The following is a 23,616-nucleotide window of genomic DNA, read 5'->3' as shown; positions in this document are numbered from 1 at the left end:
ATAATCGTTCCTTTTGCCGGGTTGAACATGCTCAATTCGCTCGCATCGGAAGCTCCTCACCTAGCTTTCCAAGTGCCAAATCGCGACGTCGAGAAATACGGAACTCGAGTCGCGTGATTCCATCGCGATTCGATTGGACGAATATCTGATCTCGAGAAAACTGAATTTTTCTACGATGGATGCAACCGGCTACGCTAACGGGAGGTTCCCCTCACACAGAGAAGGGATCGAAGGATTCATCTATCATCATGACTCGTCAAGATGATGATAGAGGATGTCGAATCATGTCACAGCTCTCCAATCTGATTTACAGTTCCGCATCTGAAGTGTAAACTCGCTCCAGCATAGAGCGCTTGAGACGTCGTTCGGAGATAACCACGAATTCCGACAGCGATGCACTGTCATACATAGCATACAGACACAATCTTCCGGTATCTCCTGACATTCCGAGCTCCATGGCTCCATGCTTGGCGAATGCATCCACGAGATATTGGATATGCGTAGCGGAACGAGTATTGAACTCGATACTATCCGATCGCAGCAGAGGGCAACTCGCGTTTCCGCCAAATTTCGACTGCTGGAAAAACGACGAAGGAGTATTGGGTGAGGGCAGAGAATCAACGCCTCTACGGGCCTCTCTTTCCACTCGCGCCGGCGTCTCGGACGCTGTAGCTTCAGCGCTGTTCGGAAGTGGGATGTGCGACGAGTTGAATTCGAGGTGATCCTGGAGTTTCACGCGTAATTCAAGGATGTCGTCTGGGACGAAAGTTCCCTCAGATAATTGGTTTCGAGATCTTGTGGACGAAGCGCTCCAAGAGCGCGGATTCCGGACCGTTGAGGGAGAGTCCCAGTATACTCACAAGTCATGCCCAGGTGCCAAGTTCGAGTTTGTATGGACGAAGCTGTCAGATGACTTAGTGACCGGAAACTCTATTTGGAGCGTGGGGGATGTGAGCGAGTGTATTACACTCCACAAGCTTCAGAAACTCGAAGTTCCCCAGAGAAATGTGATAAAAATACAAATCGTGGTAAGTGGAGTGAATCAATTTATTATGGCACCGTACGCAGTTCACGCGCGACTCTTCCGAATGCATGATCGACATCCGGAATCATTTAATGATACAGAGATCACTAGAGCTGATCCTGAGCTGTCGACGGAGATCTTCCTCTGGACGTGATCACCCAAAGATTATTGAGCTGCTCGAGCTTCACATCGCGAAGAACAAGTGCATACTCCCGATCCTCCATCCATGCAGCCGCCGCTTTATCCTAGCGTGTTTCCTCTATCCTAAACGTATGAAAATCGACAATTTCCAAGGGAGAGCGGCTCCGATAGATAGTGGTTCGGCTGACGCTTCCGGCGATCCGTTTTCTCTCAACCAACGGAATCACTCCCGCGGTCTCTTAGTTCGGGTCTGGTATTCGGGATTCGGAGAGAGTTAGCTCGACGGACGATCATTCCGGAAAGTCTGTGAATTGAATTTCTGAGCCGGCCCTGCGGTCCACGCCGTCAACGCTGACCAGAATCGATGCAGAAACCCCGATAACTACACTGCTGAAGAAGTCTGAACCGGAGATGCTATCCCCGATACGAGGGTATACCCGCCTAGCGAGTTGAATGGCCCCATGAAATTTTCTGGAAGTATTCGTGAATTCTCGAAGAGCAGTCATCGGCCGCCGCTTCCGCAGAGAGTGTGTATTCAATGTCCGAAATTTTTCGCGGTGCCCACGAGTTACGAATTCGGTCGACTGCCGCTGTTGAGCTTCCTGTCTGGAGGGACCACAATACATAGTAGGGAATGACTCAATGGATGCGGTTTCCCCGAAAATGAGATGACTGATATTGATTCCCACTTTTCTACAGAATAACCTGTTACTTCCGTGCCTATACGCATGTGAGACCTTCATCCATGGTTCGCCCCAGCAAGGTCTTCTGGCTCTGCCCGCCGAGGTGAGATATCCACGGAAACTCAACGATGCGCCTTCCGGAGCGAGAAACTTCTCGGACAGGCTTATCAAAAAACTTGACGCCTTTCAGGTCAGCTTGCAAATTATGGAGAACCTCCCGGCAGCCTCACTTTGCTCCCTGGCCGTGGCTCATCCGACGATGAAGCTGCTGACGGCCGAATCTAAGTTATGGGAACGTCTCTTCAGAAAAGATTTCCCGCTGGCCAAGCCGAGTGTAACATTGAATTCGAATTGGAAGGAGCTTTACAAAACCGAATATCTGGCAGGTAAACCGAGTGGGAGAGATCTTGAAACATATTCTACCTATATCCTTCCGAACTCGCTTTATCAGAATCTAACCATCGCCCATATGGATCCTAACTCGAGCCCTCACGGCCGTTTTCCTCTGCCTACTGAGATTCTATTCTCGTGACTTCTCATACATATGAATTTTTGTTCCGGAAGCACGGCGAAGGGTGAGAATCAATTTTTGAAACTGGAGTCCAGAACTTCCCGTCTTCTCGGACTCGTCAGGCGACTTGACTCGCTTCTCGTTCTCGACCTCTGTTCATCCGAGAAGGGAAAGTTGGCCTTCGATTTACTGCAATGAGACGGGATCGTGCATCGTGATGCACCTGGTTATTTACAATAGTCGTCAGCTCATAGTCGTCCGCTTTCCAGGCCGGGCGATCTACAGGCGTTCGGCGGTACTTCCTACGGTACGCCGACATCATATGAGCGAAGCCGATCCTCGATCGAGAGTGTTCAAACCCTTGGACTTCTATCGGAAGCTTGTCCGATACAACTATTCTGATTAATTTGCCGTAGATTCCTCTGAGGTGTATTAGGCAGATTCTTTATTGATATGTTGACCATGCTATTCGGTGGCGTCATACAATAAAACTTGTGCGTTGATCGCGAGAGCTGTGAGTTTTCCTTCGGACCAATGACTCTCTATGACGACTCCCCTGCCGCCGGAACTTTATCCAGAGGTACCGCCGACGCTTCCTGCAACTTCGGCAACTTCGCGCGATCCACGTCCGGGAACCAACCCAGGTTGTCAGCGATCAGATGTCGATTCCTGCAGTGATCGCAAGTGACGATCACCACACCGTGATCGTAGGCTTGTTTCGATAGCCACTTCGTCACTGGTTCGCCACAGGGGCCGCACTGAGGGGAAATTGACGATTATTCAGAGATTGAGGAGCTGGAGAGCAGATCGCGCCAAATATCGAGCAGCTAAGTCTGTTGGATGCTTCTCTGAGATTCCGTGAAACTTGACGGAACAATGGTGGGGAATACCTTGAAACTGAGGTAGAGTCTCCTATCGGGGATTTTTCCGAGCGCCGACTTTACTCCACCACCGACTGCTCTTGGTTCGGGGAAACTCCGATCACAGTAGAATCTTCTCAACGCCTTGGCGCTCCAGCTGATCAGACTGCGTTGCATGCTCGTTGTCTGACGAGAGGCATCTCAATTGAGCAGGAGGCGAGGAGACACGTTCTTTCATGAGAACCAGTGAGAGTTTTCGAGAGGGACTCACCTAGCGAGTCCTGTGCAGTTTTCCGAACATACGTAATTTCGGGGTTCTATCGGACATCGACTTGAACTTGATCAATCGCAGGCCCCAGTTGCGCGTTGTGCGCGATGGAACAAGAATGAGTTATTTACACCATACACCGCTCGCAGTCTGCCTGTGTGTAGGATTTCCGGAGCGAGCGCGATATCTATCTCGAGAGGGGTCGGCGAAATCAGCGGGCAGGCCGATAGATCATCGAGCTTATGATCCTTCAAAAGGCCCATTTAGCCAGGAGCAGATGCCGATGGCGATCCTGGTAGCCAGTGGCGTTCTGTAGAGAAACTCGAGAGAGAGCCCGCGCGCCCGTCGTTCGTTTAAGGACTTCGTTCGTTGTCTTGCGTCTCGCTGGCGCGGGGCTGTGTAAAAATCATAGTACCTTGCGACCTCCACGTGCCATTCCCGTGCATGAACGCGCGCTCAGCCTCTGTTGGCTTGCATGATTTCGCGGCGCTCAACCTCCTTTCGTTCCGTTGGAGATCGGGCTCATAGAGGCAGCGCGGCGGATGGGCTCGCCGTATTTTCTCAGTTTTCCCATTTTGATGTCGATGCATTTCGGAGAAGAAAGCTTCCTCTCCTTAGGAGATGACCGGGTCCGCTGTCGTTGAGAGCAAGTCAAGCTTGTCGTGTCAACGCGTGGGCATTGTCGAGCCCTACTACCCAGGCTACCGAGTCAGGCGCGTGCCCAGGAATTTTTTATTGGGAGGGCGGGGCCGTTCTCTTGGTGGGGGGTAAGTACCGATGGTGATGAGCCTCAACATGGAACGTTATGGACTAGAAAGAGATCTTGCGGGGGTCATAGCGCTCGAAAACCTACTCTGAATCCAGCAAAGATCATCGTGCCAGTCATATTTTCGGTCTGCTGATTTGCTACGCAGTCGGTCGCATGGATCGGGACTCCCATCAACTTGCACGGTAATCCATCGGTACGAGATTCTCATAGCCTTGTTCCCTCGCGGAGGGACGCGTCTCCGAGGAGCGGCGTCACTCCGTTCCGGGAAATCGCACTTGTCAAGCTGAGGCTTAGACGACTGAGCGCATCTTAAACGTCGGAAGAAAGTTGAAGATCCGAGGCTTGCGTAACAGTATCCGGAGAATAAATGCACAAGCGGTAGCTGAGGACGCGTCCTGGGAGTCGCCTGGCTGTCTTAGCTGCTTTCTTCCCGTCTCAAGACATACCTCGAACTATGCGGATGCAAAGTGCTCTCCCTGCGTGAAACACTCCATCTCTCATACTAGCCGAACTTTCGAACGCTGTAGTACCGCTAGTCTGTGATCGGTGGTCAGCTGAAGCTTCAATCACAGAATGGCGAACCGCCAGAGAAATGACTCTGGAGTGGAAACAGATTCCGACGGTAGTGCTACGATGAGTGTTGAATCTCCGAGGCTGCACCACCCCCAGGTTAATAGAATTCTCTGCATTCCGACTGAAGTTTCCGAGCGATGAAATTGAATAGACAGCATTCGAACAATTTCCTCCACGGAGGGAACATTCCAATTTAATTATTCCATCTCGGAACAGCTTGATGAGGGGATCACGGATGCTCCAGCAGCGGTGGAACTGCCCCCACAGGAAGTGAAGGTAAGCGGAAAACGTTTTCAACTTTAGCTAAGGATCGTGCTGAGATCGGAGCTGCCCGAACCTCTTCTGGATCGATCATCGCTCTCCAATCGAGAACACTATCGGCTGAGAACCTTGTGACTCGAGCCGGAGATTCAGCTCTCAGATGAATCTTCGATTCTATCTGTAGTTTCGCGGACAGTTCCTTCCTCCTGCGATCGCTCAGGTGGTGCTTGTTTCCGGGAGAGCTGAGAGCGAATTCATCTCCACCGAAACAAATACGCTCGAAATTTCGCGATACATGCAGATGTAGGGAAATGCGGCCGAGATGAAGGCATCGAGCGTTGCTGATCGAATATAAGCGATCAAGTCGGGGAAGTGATGCTTATTATACGAAATTCAGGCGGTGGAAATCCCGAGGCTCCAACAGATGGACACAGAAGCAAACGAGGAGAACCGGCCGTCCACGTCGCGGGCGGAGGCCGCGGCGATGCCTGCCGCTGGACGAGGGAAGACGATCGACCATCCACCGTCAGGCGGTCCTTCTACATCGGCGGTGAGTTCGTCTTGCGGAGGAACTCGGCTTCAAGTATCGGGATACATGGCATACGCATCCGCCATGTCTGTTCCGCGACTGGCGAAACCCGTGAAGTGAAAAGTGGACTTTAGGGGAAGGCTGGATCCTAAACGTGTTTCTCCAAAACCAGGGCGGTAAAATGCTAACGCGACACAACCGGGCCAAAGCACTCCGGACCCAGAGGATATATGACCGGCGGATCGTGCGAAGATGCGGTTGTGGTAGGTCTGGCAATATCGTAGGCAATCCGAGAGATGGCTCGGTCGATTTTTCCCGCCAGAGCCCCCGATGAAGTCCATGGATCTTTCACAGATCAAGGAAATCTCCTCGAAGCCGCTGCAGCCAACGATGTCGAGAAATGCAAGAGACTGCTGGACCGCGGAGCGAATATACGTATGGAAGACTCCCGAAAAAGGACTGCGCTGCATTTCGCTGCGACGCACCGGGGCAATGGTGATCTGGTTCGTCTGCTTCTGAGTAGAGGCGCAGATCCTAACAAGCAGGATATGGCTGGGAACACACCCCTTCACTTGGGTGAGTTGCGGAATCCGGTCGATGGAGGGGAGCTCCACGACCAGAGTTCTTGCTCGATGGGTGGAAAGAACGGGACAGTCCCCGAGTCTCCGTACAATCAATCGTCGTTGACGGAATGGGACCCGCGGGTTACTGATCTGATGATTTCTCTGGTTCTCAGCAATTTGTATAAACAACAGTCCCGCCACGCTAGAACTCCTGCGTCACGGCAGCGATGTGACAGCCCTCGATAGGTCCGGGCGGAATCCAGTGGAATTGGCCAAAAGTCGCATGAAGATCATTTTGGAAGCGAGTCGAACAAGTGAAGTGACGAATGAGGTCCGACAAGAAATGATACGGGTACGGCATCCTTCATTGTATCTTCAGGCGTTATGCGGAGATATGTACCTTTGCTCACATATCTCGCGACAGCATCTTCGAATAATTATCGAATCTCCCTCAGATGCTCCGATGTATACATTTGCACCTCAAGCGCAGAGGGGATACATCTGCCAATATCTTAGGATCGTTCCAAGAACGAATCTCAGCATCGACGTCGAGCAAGCAGTTCAGTTCGGATGTGTCCGATGTGCTGGCTTCGCTTCAGCATTTGCAACTGTAAATTCCCCATGGCCTCGTTCATTCATCTGGTCTCGTATCAGTCCTGGGAAGATGAGGCTTTCCGCACGAAAGTTTCCGGTGCACCGGACCGAAGCTTATGAATTCCTCAGCTTGTCATAATCGATAAGATACCGTTCTCGTGATAATAAATCATTTTTGGGAAGAAAATCTCTCCAGATACTCGGTAGCGCTTCTAGTTCTGACTCCTGGACCAAGTCGCGTTCAACCCTGCGGTATGGATACGTTCGGCAAGAATCAATGCGAGAGCAAACTTTCCCGTCGTCTTCTTCCCGACGAGCCTTCTGGAATGGATATTTAGGTAGGAAGAAAATATTCTCAGAGCCATCGTCTTCTTTCTACAGGCCTTTCGATCTCAAGAGACGCTCACTCTCGGAATCGAATAGTTTGCCTTAGAATCCCTCACCCATCTTCCGACGTATCTACAACGCTTTATTGGACTAGATTCTTCCTATTCAAGTGCCTCAATGAGCTCCACAGAGGATGCCTCTCGCTGATTCGCTGCCACCCATTCGCGGAATTCGGGACCGCGCTGTGGGCAGGACCGGGGAATCCCCGAGGCATCGACTCCAACTAGATATCTCAGCGTCACACCGCCAGGACCCAGCACCCAGCTTGGAAAAAATCGGTCTAAGGGATTTCTCACAAGGGTAGCACGTCGACTCATTCCTTTTTATTCTATGAAAATGTTGACTTGAACATCTGGACTCCCATCCACATAATATCATGACGAGTAAGGTCGTCGGTAAGCTCTCTCAATTCCTAAGGAGCTCCTTCGAATATATACATAAGAGATTCACATACTCCGATACTATTGGCAGTCACTGACGAGTCTGACTCTCCCGCTTTGACGGTTTCGTCAGCTGCTACCTAGACTTTATTTACACTACATGTATAAATGAGTTTATCTCAATCGCTAATTGAGAGCATCGAGCTCCGGATGCTTCACCGGGAGATCATGACACACGTTGTAATATGCATGATCGGGGAATCGTTCCAACTCAATATAATCATCTTTGCTGATGAGCAGCTTATCGAGCATGTGTGTGAGCTCCGTGAACGACGGTCTCTGACTCGGATTCGCGTCCCAACAATACGACATTATGTTGTAGATTTCGCGTTTGCAGTGATCCGGACGTTCGAGTCGATAACCGTCCCGAACCCGACGCATCACTTCGTTGGAATCCATCCCGGGATACGGTGAAGAACCTGCGGACAGAGAGGAAGAAACACAATGAACCTTCTCTTCTCCCGGCGCTGTCTTCAGCTTCTGACATCTCGTCTCTAATTATTAAGATTCGCCTCATTCATCGGACGGGAACCAACCGAGTGTGACGATTTCCCACAGCAGGACTCCGAATGACCAAACGTCGGTTTTGGTAGTGAAAATGTTATCAAACAAGGATTCGGGAGCCATCCAACGGACGGGTAATTTTCGGTTGGACTTCCGTTCATAGACTTGGTTCGATATAACGTCCCGAGCGAATCCGAAATCTGACACTTTGCATTGTTTGGTATCGGTCACGAGAACGTTGCGCGCGGCTAGATCTCGGTGGATGATTGCCTGCAATATTCACTGAGATGAATCTCCCGTCATGGTCCGACCGATAAGTCGAGACGACTCACTCACCGCGCCCGGGAAGCCCACGGGAACCGGTATCCGGGGAGCCGGGAGACTCCTCGGCGTGAGTGAGGTTCTAGTCATGAAAGCCTACTGGGAACAGAACGAGAACCCACTCACTGCCGAGGCGAGACCCGAAGGAACCGTGAGGTGGAACAACGGCGCAGCAACAGGATGTTCTCAACATCCGTTCTCTTCAACTTTCCTTCCGACGACTCGAGACAATCAACTTCAACAATCTATCGTAGGATGGAAGAGCTATCGACCAAGCAATGGGATTTTACCTTCGATGACAGATATTCCATGCCACGAGCCACTTGGTAGGCGAACTTCGTCAATTCCACAGACGTCAATGACGGTTTGGCGTTCTCTCCTTTTTCCGTCGGTCTACTCTCCCTCAGATAGGTTTGGAGCTTACCGAATCGGACGTATTCCATAATCACGAACAACGGATCTGGGAGAGGAGGAGAAAATGTAACTTTCGGGAATTCTCTCCTTCGCGGAATATTCGCGCAACTTCGAGCTGAAATCGATTGGAAGGGTACTAACCTTTTTCGGTGCAGCAACCGAGGAGCGTGACGATGTTGGGATGGGGATCCAGCAGTTTCATGATCGACAATTCACTCAAGAAGTCACGTTTCTCCTCTTGTGATGCGTTGTCTTTCAAGGTTTTCACTGCCACGGTGATCGAGGTGGGTTCTTTATCCGAGGCGTGCTGAACTCGCGCCTCACAAGCCCAGACCTTCGAAAGGGCGATCGATGTCAGGAAAGTCAGAATATTTTGCGCGGAACTTCCGAAAATACAACGAAGAGAATTCTTCCCTGATAACTCGACGGCGCAACTGAGAGGGAATATCGTCCGCTTAGGCTCACGAGAGATAATCTCACCTGTCCGAAGTTTCCTTCTCCCAAAATATGGGAGAATCTCAGCCGATGTCTCGGAAATTCACCCTTATGATCGGTCAACTGTAAACAAAGAAGCTCCGCTGAGTTTATTGAGCTCATTGACACCTCAGACCCAGCATCTGGTTTCACAGGATAATGACATCCCGGGACAGGTCCGCATCGAGCTTAAAATTCCAGGGCAAGGATCCGCCAGAAACTGAATTTTCGGGGCGACATCTCGCCTTTGCTCGCGTGTCATTCATATTTGCTCGCGACGACGACGAGCGGTGCTCGAAGGTGAACCATCGCGATCCGGCAGCCTATGCCATCGGGCCATTACGTCACGACGTCGCAAATCCTAGACCCCTCGTTGGACGACGAACAAAATCCAGTTCTGGTCTGATCAGGCGGAGATCGTCCGCAGCAGAGGAGAACTTCGAGACAGAACTCAATGACGAAGTAGGGGATACACAAGGGGAGAGGTGTCTATCTGCTAGTGATTCGCCGATATATTATTCGAGTGAGACCAGAGAGAAATCGGCCGGCACGGACTCCGCGGAATGGCAGAGCAATCAGCGCTTCCATGAGATAAGGCGCGATCACGCCCTCGATGGGCCTCGTTTCAGAAGGGAATACGATTCTTGAAATTCCAATGAAGCCTCGAGGTCTGTTTGGACTTTGGAAGGATATGACGGAGGGATAATGACGGTACGTTACGCTCCCCGATCCCGGAATGCCTGATCGGTACGGAGAGGGAATTTTCGGGTGCCATCCGAGAGAGGAAGTCCGGGGTCCGCTGGTCGCGGTGTCTTCACCACTTTTCGTTCGTTCGCTCGTGAGATGCTACTATTCATACAGAGTTCTGTGCTGTGATTTTTCTTCCCTCGCCGGCCCGTCCGTTCATCTGCTCGTCACTCGGACGTCGTTTCAATGTTGCAATTAACTTGATCGCCCATTGTCTTCCGCGGCGGGATCCCAGTACAACAGCTTGATCGGCGAAGCTTCGCTAAGCAGGCTCGGTCTTCACACGCGAACGAGCGCGCGGCAGCTGTTGACCCCAACGAACGATAACGGTGAGGTTGGAAAAATTCCCCAAACAAAGAAAAACATCCTGTCGCACTGATTTTCACCGTCTCGACCTTGTTCCGGGAGAATTATGTTGATGGAGAGTCCCTCTGACTTCTGTGACTCGACAACGGACGCGTTCAAATCACAATGTTCCTCAGTTGCGGGGAACGCCACAAGCACAGCGCTCACGCGGCTTTCGAGCAATCTACGATGCCAAACAAGAGCTGAAAAGCGAATAAATTCCACGGAGCTCGAGAGAAACTTACCGTACTGAAAACCTCTGCCGACTTGAGAACAGGTTCCCGTTTCTCTAACGCTACCACCCACGAAGGTTGTAGAGGTATCCGAGGCAACGCGATATCCTGAGCTTTTTCATCTCGGAACACACTGCTCTTTGTCTGTAAGCGGAAACGAACGGAGACGATGATCGCTACGAAGAATTGTCTCCGGCCCGGCGAAGTCAGCCCTCCCGTTCAACATTCGTCGCTGAGTAGCCAAGAATTCAACTCACGCATTTTATTCCTTTCTTGAAGGAGCCTCGGTGTTTCCTCGGATTGAAATAGTAGATTCCCGCGTAGACCAGTAGAGCACCGAGCCCAGCTAGCAGCGCGAAGAATAAAACCGCGAACGTCGGACTCGTCGAAGGAGCTCTGGTCCCCGGCGAAGCAGGATCCGAGGGCAGGACATTCGACTTGGGGAAGTCCGGCGGTAGTGGGACACTCAGATGAATCGGCTGATTGTCCACTGAGCGCGGAGGGTTGGGCGCTGCGTTGAGTTCCTCTTTGCGTTCGATCGGGGATTTGTGCGCGGATCGGACAATCTTCACACTGACCTCCATCTTTGCCTGATGGTGGCCATCGTCAGCCTTGACATACATGTAGTAATCTTGACCGCCGAGCCCTTCCAGGCTTTGTTTGAGGAAGACCTCCCCGGTCTGAGGATCGATCCGAAAGTACTTGGACGCATCTTGGAACAACGCTGCTCCTAAGCTGAAAGTGATCGGGTCTCCGTCGGCATCGAGGGTGCGGACAACGAACACCCGATCTCCGACGCGGTGGTCTTCATCTACGATGCTGTCTCTACGTGACACGAACGACGGGGGTGTATTGTGTCCATCGAATGAAACGGCTCCTGGAAAAGTATAACTGTTTGTTGTCAAAATATATTAAACAGTGAGCAGTCGAAAAATCGCCCAGATGAAAGCGAGTTCCCGGTAAACATGCATGGCCGGGGACGGAACGCCTTCGCGTCTCTCCGGCAGCGCGGCGTTCGGAGGGCCAGGGGACTTGGAATGCACTTCATATTCGGTCCTAATGTCCCGAAGTCTCCCGAACGAGGTCCAATAATATCCCGACACCTCGCGGAAGCGGAGGAAGTTTTGTGTCATTGCGGGAATGAGGAAGAAAACCGCGGTTTTTGAAGCACTGATGCTTGCGCGTTTTTGGCCCGCTTCCCCGACTTTCATCTCTAGCCGGTTTTCGACCGAAACACGTCCGCGTCTCCCCGCAAACAGCGGAAACGTTGTCTGTGGTGGTTGTTTCGCTATTCTGGTTTCAACGAAAGCAAATCTGTGCGCTGCTTTCTGTAGCAGTTGCAAAAGAGTGAATCCGAACGATTTCTCGCACTGTTGACTACTCGCGTGCCTCGATCGGCGAATCGCGGCTGGAGCGGCAGGTCCCCCGTAAATTATTAGGGGAAGATTTTGAGGAAATCGCTCTGACGAAGGTTTCCGATGACCATTGAAAGAGCGCCACGATGCCCCTTACGGATGTGCGCCTTCAGGGGGCCCCAAACGTTGCCGGAGCCGAGCACTGAAAGCCCCAGCCACGTAAATGATTCACGTCTTTGGACACCGTTCCCGGGACAATACGAAGTACGGAACACAGCAGAAAGAAGACAAGCAAGATAAGTCCGGGCTCCCTTTCGTCTGCGCATTCTGATGACAACGGAGGATAATCGCGATACGACGAAACGAGAAATTTCTTTGCGTCTTCAAATGTATCCGATCTCTTGGCCCACTTTGTCGTTTTCGAAGCAGATTCCCGATTTTGACCATATTAGGATCGGGAGCGTGGTTGCCGTTAAGGTCTGATGACAGGGCTCGCGCGGCCGATCCGACTGAAATTGATTTAGAAATTGCTCCCGCTCCGACACCGGATCTTCTCGGGAAGCTTCTTCACATTTCGTTCATCCACGAACTCGTATGTTCAGGGATAGTTTTTCGTCTGTCTGAGAATGTTCCTATGTTGTGTGACTATATTGTGGAAAGGCGATGAGAATTTCGAGTCGCTTGTCGAAAAGAACCCTTCCCCAGCCCGAGCGCTACTCCCAATGGTGCTCTGATCTAAACGGACAGCTACCGGAGCAGAGAATAAATTTAACAGTGCGGAGGTCCCCGGCTCCGGCTGTTGTTTGTTCGTTGCCTAAGATTAATCAAAAGAAGAACCATGTCCCCAGCGACTACCAATTACGGATTCGGCGCATCTCGGCAGCCGACTTTTTGAAAGCCCATGGATTCTGCGTCCCTCGAGGCGCTCATTGCGGAATACAATGTTCCCTGAGGTTCTCAGAATATATGTCGGAACGAGCGCTCTTTCGTGAACGATAATGGAAAGCGAGCTCGCGGACAGCCATGGGAGTTCCGACAAGTGACAGAAAGCGCTACCCGCTCACCCGAAGTGCTGGGCGACCGAGTGCCGACTTTTGACTTCTCCGAAAAACGATCCGGCCTCACGGTTTTCTCCCGGTTCGAGCTGAAGCTCGTTCAATCCCAATTGTGAAAATCCCGGAACGCTTTGCGCATGCTCTAGTAACTGAGCACAATGACACGCGGGACGACGGCGCGGACCATCATCGCGATGTCGACCGCTTCTGAGCGCTGGACAAGAGCTAACCAGCCCCAACAACGCAGAACAACAAAGTGTCGAGCTACAGGCCGCTTGTCCGGTGCAGCCGGCACAGTGCTTGCAGCCGGACTGAGTCGAGCCGCTGCCTGCCACGGTCGTCTCATGGAAACCCTGGACGACTCGACGACAACGGATCGCCAAGGAAGCACTCACCCTACGAGCTAGCGAGCGGATGAAGAAAGCGACGACGAGCAAGAGAGCTCCGGCTTCTACAATACGACGACGCTTTCCGCCGGACAAAGCCTCATACATTGACGTCGATTCTCGAGTCACACACAGACGCTCGCACTCGAGTAATCGTCGCCGCAACCCATTTGGAAGCGACAGAAAACGTTCGCTCGCCACGTTCAGTCGGAATTCTACTCCGAGGCTTCAGCTCCAGAGGGTCGCCTCAGAAGACCATAGAGTGTGGAGGATGGCCAGAGGAATCTTGAACGCTCCGCAGGTCTCAAAGAAATCCGGAGAAGCATGAAGTTCCGAGAACAATCGAGATCTGACTCTGGCCGACGACAAGTATTTTGTGGATTGAATTGTGAGAGGACAGAATTTCGAGGGCTGGCAATTCGAGACTCACGTAGGACACTCAGCCGGGCGATAATGTTCGTCTACCAGTTCCGGCAAAACTACCGATTACGAAAGAGTCATCGCTTGTTTTAGGATAGGAGTAGAAAAAATCACCGGAACCGACCGTGTGACAGTGCTTCGGCGGAAATCCCAGAAGCCAGATGTGCGACTGGCGTCCCCCTGACGGTCATCACAGTCGAGCGTATCGCGTCAAATCGCTGCCGTACCCGTTTCAGAAAGATCCGGGAGCAGCCAGTTCTGTCGTCCCGTAAGTTGTGTATTCTCCGCTTCTCGTATTTACTGTTTCGGCTTCTACAATTCGCTGTAGCCTTTTCCTTACGGTGCCAGATCTTCTTCACAATCGCGGCACGCTCCAGAGATACTGAGGGTCGAGATCCTCTGTGGGAACGACGCCGCCGCGATGTCCGCTTCGATTCCCGCATCGCGGAACACAGAAGTTCTTCACTCGAGAACAGATGTCATCAGTAACTTTCAGAGCATCTGGTAGAAATCAGGTGATTTATTCCGACGGAGAATCTTTCGACGGCTCTCGGGTTCTACGATATATTTTCGGACGCCGCTACGATCCCAACCTCCGTGCTGGCGCACTGACGTCCGCACCAAACTCGGTTCCCGCAGAATGGGATGGCACGGATCAACGGTCAAGTGATGGATGAAGGTCCGGAGTCCTCATGCAAAACGACTGGGTCCCCGAAGAGGATCGATCCGAATCCTGAGCGAAGCCGAATAATTCGCGAATTCACGGTTTTCACCACCAGAGATCGAGAGTTCGAGAGCTCATCTCAGCACGGACCCCTTCGCCACCAATGACTTGACGTCCGTCATCCTGAGAATCCCCCGGGCCGGCAAACGTTGCGCATGTCATCCGAAGCTTCAACGTTCGTAGGATTTCTAAATAATTCTTGAGCCATAAAAACGAACATCGTGAACTTTCACGGGATGTCGCTCGATGACGAACAATGGCTCCAGTGTGGAAGACGTCCGGATGACTTAGCTTCAATTGGAATAAACTGATAGTCGTATTCGTCGTCATTCGAAACATCAAAAATGAAAAGTTTTCGATGGAGCCAAGCTGTTCTGCTCAGATCTAAGTCACATCGACCCTGCCGAAGTCGTTTGATATGGTGCAGCTGGCTCCTCGTGTCTGTCAAGCATCGACGAAGTTCTTTTTCTGCGATAGCAGAAGCAACGACGGCTGTCGCACAAGCGTTTGACGTTGGAAACTGCCGAACACCACCGTCATCGGAGGAAGAGAAGAAAGCAAAAAAAAAGAAGAACATCCCCACAAGACGACGCCATTGTAGTGATTCTTGCTGTCGCCAGGCTCCGCTCATTGACCGAGACATAATCGATGCGGCCGTTGCTGCGATAAGGCGGTCCAATGAGGGAATAATAGCATCGCAGTCGGTGTTTGACAACATTTTACGAAGCGACTGCGCTCATCTCTGTTAGCGGGTCGAAGTCTGAGAGATATCGCTTCCCGAGTTGCGGGCACGCTCTTCTGCCGAATACAGTTTTCGAATAAAAGCGGAACAGGCCTCAAGATGACGATCGGATGGTAACGGTTGAGCGCATCGCAGAGCTATTCTCACAAAACTTCCGGCGATGCATCTCACGACTTCACCTGTTGTTCTAAGTCGTGGACGAGTTTCTAGGAAATTCTCAAGTGAAAGTTTATGAGAAGGGATCCTAATATGATCGTCAGGAAGAGCATCCCGGCCAACGTCGAACGCGCTGCCGCGGAGGCGGAGGAATCGTCTAGCCACATCCAGGATGTGAAGGTCTCTGAAGCTTGATTCAGAGATCATCAAATTGTAAATTCGGGAGCTCTCAAGGGAAGACGCCCACTCATCTTGCGGAACGTCTCTCGTTCAGACCCTACTTCTGAGGAGTTTTCGACCCCAGCATGGACTCGGGGACTTCTTCTTCTCCTTATGAATACCCTCAAGGACTCCGTCCTGGACTTCTCCGTCTCATGCAAGGAAACGAGGTCTCTATCACTTACCCCCGACGAAGAGTGCCAGGCAGAGAGGCACGAGGACACTCATCTTCCTCCGAGTTCACCCTTTCTTCTCTTCATCTCAATCAGGTTCTACATCGCGCCCATGATTCCGCACCCGATCAGCAGAACACAGCTGTCGTCTGCCCCACGGTCGCGCAGGATCTTGTCACCTCTGCCGACCAGTTGTATGTCCTGCAACGATTGTCACGGGGCGACGGAGCGAGCGATAACGAAAAAACGACGGCGTAGACTACGACAACAGCAGCGTGAAAACACTTGTTCAAGTCCTCGGTCGTCCTTCGGTCGAAGCAAAATGGCTTCTCCCTTTGGCGTCGTCGCTGCTGAAGTGCCGCCACGTCCCTCTCGGTTGTCGGCTACCTTCTCATTCTTTTACAGGCATGCAGTCAGTCAGTCGGCTCGCTGGCTGGCCGGCCGGCTGCTTGGCCGTTCGTTCGCTTGGTCGGAACGTATGGATCTCTCTCACCGTTTACGGACACCAGGCAAGCAACAACGGACACCGGGCGTTCTACGCGAGAGGCTACTTCGTTCGACGTTCCTTCTCTCCTCAGTCTGGATTTGAACTGAAGTTGAGGACCACAGACGAGAGGGAAGGGAATGGGGCTCCGCTTTTCAGTGAAACAGTGACGCGACGATTCACGGCACAAATCTCTGCTCGACATAAGCGTCGAGCGACGGGGAATCCCGGAGAGAGGATCCCTAACCCGGAAGATGGATTGTGCCCCTGAGATTGAGCTCGAGGTCGATCCCGTGTCTTGCGCCAGGTCTCACGATGTCGGAATCGGAGAAATCGGATGCCCTCAGTGTCCAGTTCTGTCCGACGGCAGCGGTCTCACTCACAGTCAGACGGATAGCGGTTCTGATTATTAAAACAGGTGCTCAAATATCCCCCGGTCTTCACGCGTAGGCTCACTCTGGCGTCTCGGGGCGAGACAACTTCGTTCGACAATCAAACAGCGGGCAAGAGAGAAGATTCCAACCGACCGATAACCCACCGAACAGAGCGGTGCGTACAGCCATGAGGATCTGCGGAGATTAGCTTGAAGACTTCTCGCGCGGCGCTAGGCCGCATCCGGAAGCCAGTATCCACAATACCTACAGGGTGTCAATTTGAACCCGCCGTCCGCAGCGATCTTACGAGAACGGGGGAGCTCCCATGGGCTCCCTGCTCTCCTTGGACACAGTTAGCTTGAGCCCTTGCTGATCGGACTCTGAGGCCTTTCTCCCGCCCCCTTAGAACTTTGTCGACACCGACGGGGCGGAGAAATCCCAGTGAGTCGATTTCAGGTCCAGCATCAGGGAATCCTGAATCTGAGTCTCCTTGCTTTCAAGGAGATGGACCTCCACATCGCCCGACGGTCTTGTCATGCAACGCGCTTCTCAAACGTTGACAATCTTCTATAATCTGCGCGAGATCGCACTAGCTCGGCCTGTGGAATACCCCGCGATCTGAGCACTCTGGTGAGCACAGATCGAAATCACTGAGAACCTGTCGGGCCAACAATGGAGGTCGGTGACATCCGTGAGTTTTCCACGCAGTGGGATTCGCGTCACCCTTATGTGCACGACTGAAGACGGTCGGCTCTACCGCTCCGGCTATTATACTGACTGAGCGAATGAAAAAATGGCATGCTGGTCCATCGCTCGGCTCCTCGGTCCGTCGACTATCTGAAAGGCTGACAGAGAGTCCCCGATCGAAGTGATTCGTTGATTCACATTCGGAACTGGCGCGATCAGCCGCGCTTGGCCGCGAACTAGCCGAGCTGCTTGTGCAAACCGGCCGTCGTGTTACCTCGTTCTGTCGACCACTTTCTGTGGGCGGCAGACGGTCGTCGCTTTTTGGCGAGCTCCGTGTTGCCACTATCTTTATCGCTTTTGTCTATCGAATTCCGTTAGCAAAGTTCACCGAGGGCTGGAAACTCGTAACGGCTGCGCAGGGGACTCCGGCAGAAGGAACCGATCTGTATGAGATCTACGCTTCGCTCGGAGTGTACTTGGGCTGTCGGCGCTCACTGCGCGCCGGGCAGGTGCGATTTCCCTATTCTACGCTCTTCGAATGTGCCTGAATCAAGGTCCGCGATCCACTGAGCAGCTGCAGGCGTAATTGGCAAGCTTGAGATAAATTTGGTTTCCATGAGCAGGATCAAGCTTTTGCCGATGATCGAACTTCAAGGGTCGAATGAGAACTCCTTGAGTGAGCCTCGGCTCTGGAGGATGATCCCGCTTCACCGAACTGTATACGGGACCGTCGACGATATTTGAGGCCTCATTCATATTGGAACGACATCCATAGAGCGCGAGCGCGCGACGAAGTCGACTAATAGCAGAGCATCTCGGAGTGTTCGCGCCATGCTCCAAAATGGCTTTGATTGGACTTTTCGCTATCGTACAGTCTCTGGAACCCTCCCTCGATCCTGAATCCTCGACAATTCATCCCCGCGTTTGCCTTACGAAGAGCGCGCTCCCATGCTGAGTCCGTCAGGGGTCGACGGTGAGCCTTGCGGAGCTTTCCACAATTCCCGCAATTTTCCACGAGATCCGCGAATCTGCAGATCCCGGATTCGTGGATACAAGTGCTCCCTAGCTGCGGGGAACTTTTGCCGCACACATACCTGTGGATATCGATTTATCCTATCTATATGTACATTCAGCGAATCCAGTCGGTCGCGGCCGCGAAAACCTTGGGTACCGGATGTGCGGATCTGGAGCCTTCAGAATCCTTGTATCGACGAGATTCTATTTGACGTGACTCGCCCCATCTCCTCAAGCTCGTTTCATACAGGCTCAAAATTAGTCAAGTCGTCCAAGGTACGATTCCGAGTGCTGAACCCGAGCTCCCGCGGGAGTAAGCAGCGGGGACTCGGCACACGGCTCGCAGCTGCGTGCGAAACTCTCGGTATAGGGAAGCTTCGGCTAGCGTATCCGGCAGGTTGATCCACCCCAATGAGCACCGTTCCTTGACGTCCGATCCAATCATGTGCATGGAAAAGGTACCAAACGATCGACGGTCTGAGTTCACCCGGTATGGAAAAACTCGATGGGGAGAACGCCGGATGACTTCCTCTGAGAATGACAGAGCCATCCGTAATGAACACCGACCCGTAGATTGATCCGAAGTGTAGCACTCCTGAAGCGAGTGTCCCTTACTATGATGTGAATGACATCATAGCGTCGCTGACTCGAAGGTTACGACTTCCTGCTCATTGTCGCTCTGGCTTGAGAGGTCCCGGATAAGCTCTCGGCTCAATGGCGACTCAATGGTGAAGATTCCCTTCCGCTTGTGCTAACGGCGAGGATGCCAAGAGGAAGGGTGTAGTTCTCACCGAGCGCTACATGGGATGAAAATCAGTCTCACTCGAGAGCGAACTTCTTACATAAACAGGATCAATTCCTAACAAGATGGTCCCGATGATGATCTTCTCACGGGTCAATCGTGACATTTTCCGCAGACTTGCTGTCACAAAGACAAGGGATCACGACGAGCATGACCAGGAGGAGGGGGGAAACCCGCCCCGTGGGCCACCGATCTAGGGTCGCTGTTTAGGGGATCGGAAACCAACGAACGGAGTTTTCTGCTGTCGAGATTCTCGGGACGGGGCCGATCCGGGTTGACATGCCGGGGAGAGGCAAGTTCCGCCCCGGGCGCCATCCTAGCTATGCCGCTGAGGGTCACTGGTGCTTGAATCGAAGCCATCAGAGAACGAGGAGCTCGGAACGATCCCTCGGCGCTGTAGCCTGTCATTGCCCTCGTTCCGCAGCTCACCTGCTGACTAATAGCTCCACCTGATTCTCTGTAATCAGTGCTCTCGGAGACTACAAGAAGCTGACGTGGCCATGACACTAACCACGACCTCTAGAAATTCTACGGGAATCGACATGCGGGATTCGAACCAAGAAGCGATTCACATAAAGTCAATCTCACAGCCCTGCTTCTCCGAGTTGGCTCAGGGCTTGCACTGGTCGATCGACTTCAGGGGCGTGGCGAGTATGTACTATGCTACAGGGGCTAGCATGTGAAACAACGGCGAGAGGTCGAATTTCAGGAACACTAGCGCAGAGCATGATCGAATTGTACTACACGGGGAACGAGACCAGGAAGCAGGCTGCCATAAAGTCTCCCGAATGCTCGAGGAGCTTCGCCGAGCTTGTGTCTCGCTCCAGTTTCCACGAGATGACCTTAGTCGCAGCTATGCGGCTGCGGAGAGAAGCAGCAGCGCCAGCTTCGACAGGATAAATCCGTGCCGTCCGGCCCGAGGCGAATCTTGCATCCCTTCTGCGATATTTCTTGCAGTCGCGGACTTCTCATAGTGACTGATGAGACGATAGCCCGCTCCCCGGCTGTGATGCCCTTTCGATGAGCATCCCATGAGGCATTCCCTCCTCCCCTTTGAGAGTTTCTCCCAGAGGGAGACTTGAATTTGTTCCGAATTCCGAAATAGCAGAGTTCGAATGATTATATCAAAATTATAGTATTATCATCAGGTATCGAATTATCACGCTCATGCTACATACAAGGCCTCCCGCAACATGTGAACGGAGCTTTGAGGGGAAACTCGGCTATCGAGGAATCGCGCCCCAATGCTGGTATAAGGGTTCGATGTGTCCGGGGATGCCCAGAGATAACCTGAGACATACCCAGAGAGATCTACAACGTCGAAACTCGACATGCCCGGCCGGCGAGCACACTCGGATCAAAACCAAAACACGGTCCCTGCACTACCAAGTCCGCGTGGCCTAATGGATAAGGCGTCTGACTTCGAATCAGAAGATTGCAGGTTCGAGTCCTGTCGCGGACGGTATTTTTGAGCATTTTCTTTATTCGTTGTCACCTCCTTTTCTTCAGCCGGCAACGTCCGAGACAGAAATCAGTTGTTTCCGCCAATAGGCTTCCTAGTTTCCCCAGCGTCGGCCGAAGGGTAGCGTGGCTTGCTCGCCGCCGCACCGAAGGAGCCTCCGCTGGCCCCGGAATCCGGACCCGGCAGAAGCCCGCATACCCCGACCGGGCGTGAGGCTCGCGACGATAGATTCATCGATAACTGATCCTCTGAAGCTGATCGATAAGACGACGCATTCTTCATTGGAACTTGAGTACACCGCGTCCCACGCCAGTGCGCGCATTGTTTTCTGGGTCCCTGCTGGCGTTTCGCGTGGTATCGAAGCGAGTGGAAAGGGTAGCTCCGGTCTCTCAACTCTTGGCGGCAATGCTCAAATATATACTTGGCGGCCCTCTCCTCGGGCTGGCTGGTCCTCGGTGTTATCGTGCGGCCTTCCTTGGAACTGGTACTCCACTGCTCATCGAGGTGTCCGTGATCCGTGAGAGATCCTGCTGGACCTTGATGGCAAAATGATAGTTCTGCTGTATGAGCGATGCCGGCTCGAAACGCTGTTCCAAGATAATTTGGCAGGAGTTTAAGAAAAGGCGACGAAGGTATCCAGCGAAAATCTGTCAGAACCGAATCATCACCGGAAGGGGGATGCTAATTGGTAAAACGGGTTGCCTGCAAATATTGCAAGAGGAATCTTCTCCGAGAGAATCATATTGAATCCCTCCATCTGTCACAGGGTGAGCTCCAGGTCACTATCGTGATGCGACCGTCAGAATCGACAGGCTCCAGGATTTCCCTAATGTACGGACAAGCATAGTCGTTCACGTCAAAATGATTCTGTTCTCCTGAAGAGCCGCTACCATATAAGTGCTCAATCGGAATTCAGGATCGTACTCGAGGCCTGAGAAGTTTTGGGACTCCATTCCGGGCGCTGAATTCATTTTCTAGGAGGGAAGAATCTATAACGCCTGAGTTCATACTGTCACACTGATGGTTGGATCAGTGAGCGAAAAATCACACTAAGTTCACGATTCGAAGTCTCATTCTTTTTTATTGTCGTTTCTTTTTTACTTCCTCCCTTCTAATAATTTATTTTCCCTTACCCCGCTCCCTACCAATGAATGAATGTCACAATCGCACGATTCTCCGTTCTGACCCCGTACATTTCAATGTATGATTCGTCTTCTCTATTGCACACCTCTTCGTGTTGAAACTTATTGGTTCAGCTATGTTTTTCTTCCCCTCGACCTCCCGACTTCGGCCGTGTCATATTATGAATTATTTACTCTATTCTCCGAGCTCGCAACGTCAGCTCTCTTCAGGAACCTCGATGAGTAGTTTCTGTCTTTCCGTGGGTTCGATGCGCCAGCGGGCAGACGTATTCCCGAGGTCTACATTTACACTGAGCTGACCTCGGACGACGATTTTCGTCCTCTAATCTGTACAGGAGCTGACCTCAACTCGTCGTCGCATAGATGACTCGGGACTGTTCGAGGTAAGGTCAGCGTAATCGACGGGATTGGAGAGTTTCAACAACCCCCCGGGCGAGAATTTATCTTCGCTCTCTGATATGCCATCGATTCGAGTATAAATCACAATCACAATAGTATGACCAGTTACTCTTTTTCCGCAGTCAACTCTAGTTCCGGGAGTATGTCCTCCTTGAATTAGCTATGGATATTTACATTTATTTCTCCTATTCAGAATCGAACGTTGATGATTTGAGATCCTTAACTTCCATCCTCAATGTCGTTTGCATACGATGTCTGGTCACTTCGCGAGATAATCCCTCCCGATCCGACGCGCGACGTGAAGGGAAGAACAGGAAATAGCATGATAAGAAGACGTCAAGGGTCGACGAGGGAGTCTCCAATCAGCTATCGACTCTCGACGATATAGTCAGCTTTTCCTCGAGTATCAAAGTCTAACCTCCACAAGCAGAGAGCAAGGGAACTCGCATGTATGTACAGTCTCTAAATAATGCCCAGGAACGTGCAACGCACTCCAAGATCCTGTTTGGGACTCTAACCCGTGCTTGAGACCGAGCGCTGCGTAGTGCCAGTAGGAGGAGAAATTCCGACGGAACTAGGGTATTTCCCAGAGAGGGCTCGCTCCTCTGATTGGGAAAGGGTCAGCGATCGGCGGGGGAGTATATTATGGATAGGCTCGTGCGTCCATCGTCGGTATCATCCTCCAATCATCGAGGAGCGCGTTCCAATGTTATACATGATGTAGATCGCTGCTGGGGAGTACAAAGCTCTCCTCAGGGAAAAGGAGACAGCAACAGCGACGGGAAGCTATTCCCAGTGAAAGATGCTCCGATAGCGGACGTTTTCCTCCTTAACTCATCCCACACGGGAGATTTGTGTAAACTTTTCTCGTACGTCGAGAATCGTCGAGTGACAGCACAAGGCGTCAGCGTCGTATGATCCTTATGAGCGAGGGGGCTTCCTTTCTTTCTATGATCACTCCTCTCTCGAAAACGAATAAAGACATGAGAGGAGGTATCGAAGGAGAACGACCTCGCGCTTCCGCCGGATGGTCATTTCAAGCGTAGGAATGTCTGTCTCGTTCTGTCCTCTTCATCAAGCCTGCTCCATTATTGGGATCCGGTTTACTGTACACGAAAGCAGCAGGTGATGAATCGCGACCTTCCTCTAGGAGTATGGTGTAAACGCGACGTGGATAAATTACTGGCAATGGGGACTTGTTGTGGCGTATTTCGAGAAGCCTCTCTAATATGCTCGACGTACCGTATCTCTCCTAATCGGGGGACTCCCCTCCATATCCGAACATCCCGTCCCTACCGGGCAGCGAGCGCGGATTCGCGCAATATAATTCCATAATAGAATAAATAATTAAGGGGGGAATGGACAAGAAGTTCTGCCATTC

General features: G+C 52.0%; 4 protein-coding genes and 1 non-coding gene across 7 annotated transcripts; 3 read left to right on the top strand and 2 right to left on the bottom strand.

Annotated features, from left to right (window-relative positions):
* Positions 1-664: 664 nt before the first annotated feature.
* Positions 665-2,863, top strand: LOC100904570 (uncharacterized). 3 transcript variants are annotated; one of them, XM_003744960.3, is made up of 4 exons: positions 665-1,028; positions 1,865-1,951; positions 2,039-2,234; positions 2,629-2,863. In XM_003744960.3, exons 1-4 carry the CDS (start codon positions 750-752, stop codon positions 2,763-2,765), a joined length of 699 nt encoding a protein of 232 aa, XP_003745008.1. In that variant the 5' UTR covers positions 665-749; the 3' UTR covers positions 2,766-2,863. The 3 variants fall into 3 exon arrangements, with proteins under 3 accessions (XP_003745008.1, XP_003745007.1, XP_018495720.1); XM_003744959.3 differs by lacking the exon at positions 2,629-2,863 and adding an exon at positions 2,413-2,513; XM_018640204.2 differs by having other exon boundaries at positions 2,039-2,813.
* A 38-nt stretch (positions 2,864-2,901) lies between these two features.
* LOC100897844 (DNL-type zinc finger protein-like) lies at positions 2,902-3,396 on the bottom strand. Its single transcript, XM_018640181.1, has 2 exons — positions 3,250-3,396; positions 2,902-3,117 (listed from the first exon to the last, which is right to left on the bottom strand). The coding sequence occupies exons 1-2, from the start codon at positions 3,394-3,396 to the stop codon at positions 2,902-2,904; spliced, it is 363 nt and encodes a 120-aa protein (XP_018495697.1).
* Positions 3,397-4,829: 1,433 nt separating this feature from the next.
* LOC100904141 (ankyrin repeat domain-containing protein 54) lies at positions 4,830-6,946 on the top strand. Its single transcript, XM_029111920.1, has 7 exons — positions 4,830-4,924; positions 5,018-5,105; positions 5,488-5,640; positions 5,792-5,882; positions 5,974-6,195; positions 6,356-6,534; positions 6,638-6,946. The coding sequence occupies exons 1-7, from the start codon at positions 4,830-4,832 to the stop codon at positions 6,794-6,796; spliced, it is 987 nt and encodes a 328-aa protein (XP_028967753.1). The 3' UTR covers positions 6,797-6,946.
* A 759-nt stretch (positions 6,947-7,705) lies between these two features.
* On the bottom strand, positions 7,706-15,926 carry Cad96Ca (tyrosine kinase receptor Cad96Ca). The gene is made up of 8 exons (XM_003744998.1): positions 15,884-15,926; positions 10,899-11,518; positions 10,654-10,785; positions 9,323-9,400; positions 8,984-9,176; positions 8,719-8,888; positions 8,140-8,377; positions 7,706-8,022 (listed from the first exon to the last, which is right to left on the bottom strand). The coding sequence occupies exons 1-8, from the start codon at positions 15,924-15,926 to the stop codon at positions 7,730-7,732; spliced, it is 1,767 nt and encodes a 588-aa protein (XP_003745046.1). The 3' UTR covers positions 7,706-7,729.
* A 4,695-nt stretch (positions 15,927-20,621) lies between these two features.
* TRNAR-UCG (transfer RNA arginine (anticodon UCG)) lies at positions 20,622-20,694 on the top strand. Its single transcript has one exon. It is a non-coding gene; the product is annotated as a tRNA-Arg (tRNA).
* The last annotated feature ends 2,922 nt before the right edge of the window (positions 20,695-23,616 follow it).

The sequence above is a fragment of the Galendromus occidentalis genome, unplaced genomic scaffold (assembly GCF_000255335.2).
Source record: "Galendromus occidentalis unplaced genomic scaffold, Mocc_1.1 scf7180000077476, whole genome shotgun sequence".
In the NCBI taxonomy this organism is placed as follows: Eukaryota; Metazoa; Arthropoda; class Arachnida; order Mesostigmata; family Phytoseiidae; genus Galendromus; species Galendromus occidentalis.
This window is presented reverse-complemented; position numbering and strand designations above follow the sequence as displayed.

Excerpts from the sequence above, each read along its gene's own strand:
- Cad96Ca (XM_003744998.1), bottom strand. The coding sequence starts at position 15,926 with ATGAGTGTCCTCGTGCCTCTCTGCCTGGCACTCTTCGTCGGGG. Across the intron at positions 10,786-10,898 it reads TCAAGAAAGGAATAAAATGC|ACAAAGAGCAGTGTGTTCCG; the intron begins GTGAGTTGAATT and ends TTCCGCTTACAG. Across the intron at positions 8,378-8,718 it reads TGGAATATCTGTCATCGAAG|GCAATCATCCACCGAGATCT; the intron begins GTAAAATCCCAT and ends TGAATATTGCAG.
- LOC100904570 (XM_018640204.2), top strand. The coding sequence starts at position 750 with ATGTCGTCTGGGACGAAAGTTCCCTCAGATAATTGGTTTCGAGATCTT. Across the intron at positions 1,029-1,864 it reads TGATAAAAATACAAATCGTG|AATAACCTGTTACTTCCGTG; the intron begins GTAAGTGGAGTG and ends ACTTTTCTACAG. Across the intron at positions 1,952-2,038 it reads TTCTGGCTCTGCCCGCCGAG|GTCAGCTTGCAAATTATGGA; the intron begins GTGAGATATCCA and ends GACGCCTTTCAG.
- LOC100897844 (XM_018640181.1), bottom strand. The coding sequence starts at position 3,396 with ATGCAACGCAGTCTGATCAGCTGGAGCGCCAAGGCGTTGAGAAGATTC. Across the intron at positions 3,118-3,249 it reads GACTCTACCTCAGTTTCAAG|TGCGGCCCCTGTGGCGAACC; the intron begins GTATTCCCCACC and ends ATTTCCCCTCAG.
- LOC100904141 (XM_029111920.1), top strand. The coding sequence starts at position 4,830 with ATGGCGAACCGCCAGAGAAATGACTCTGGAGTGGAAACAGATTCCGAC. Across the intron at positions 5,641-5,791 it reads GCGGTCCTTCTACATCGGCG|GGCGGTAAAATGCTAACGCG; the intron begins GTGAGTTCGTCT and ends CTCCAAAACCAG. Across the intron at positions 6,535-6,637 it reads TCCGACAAGAAATGATACGG|ATGCTCCGATGTATACATTT; the intron begins GTACGGCATCCT and ends AATCTCCCTCAG.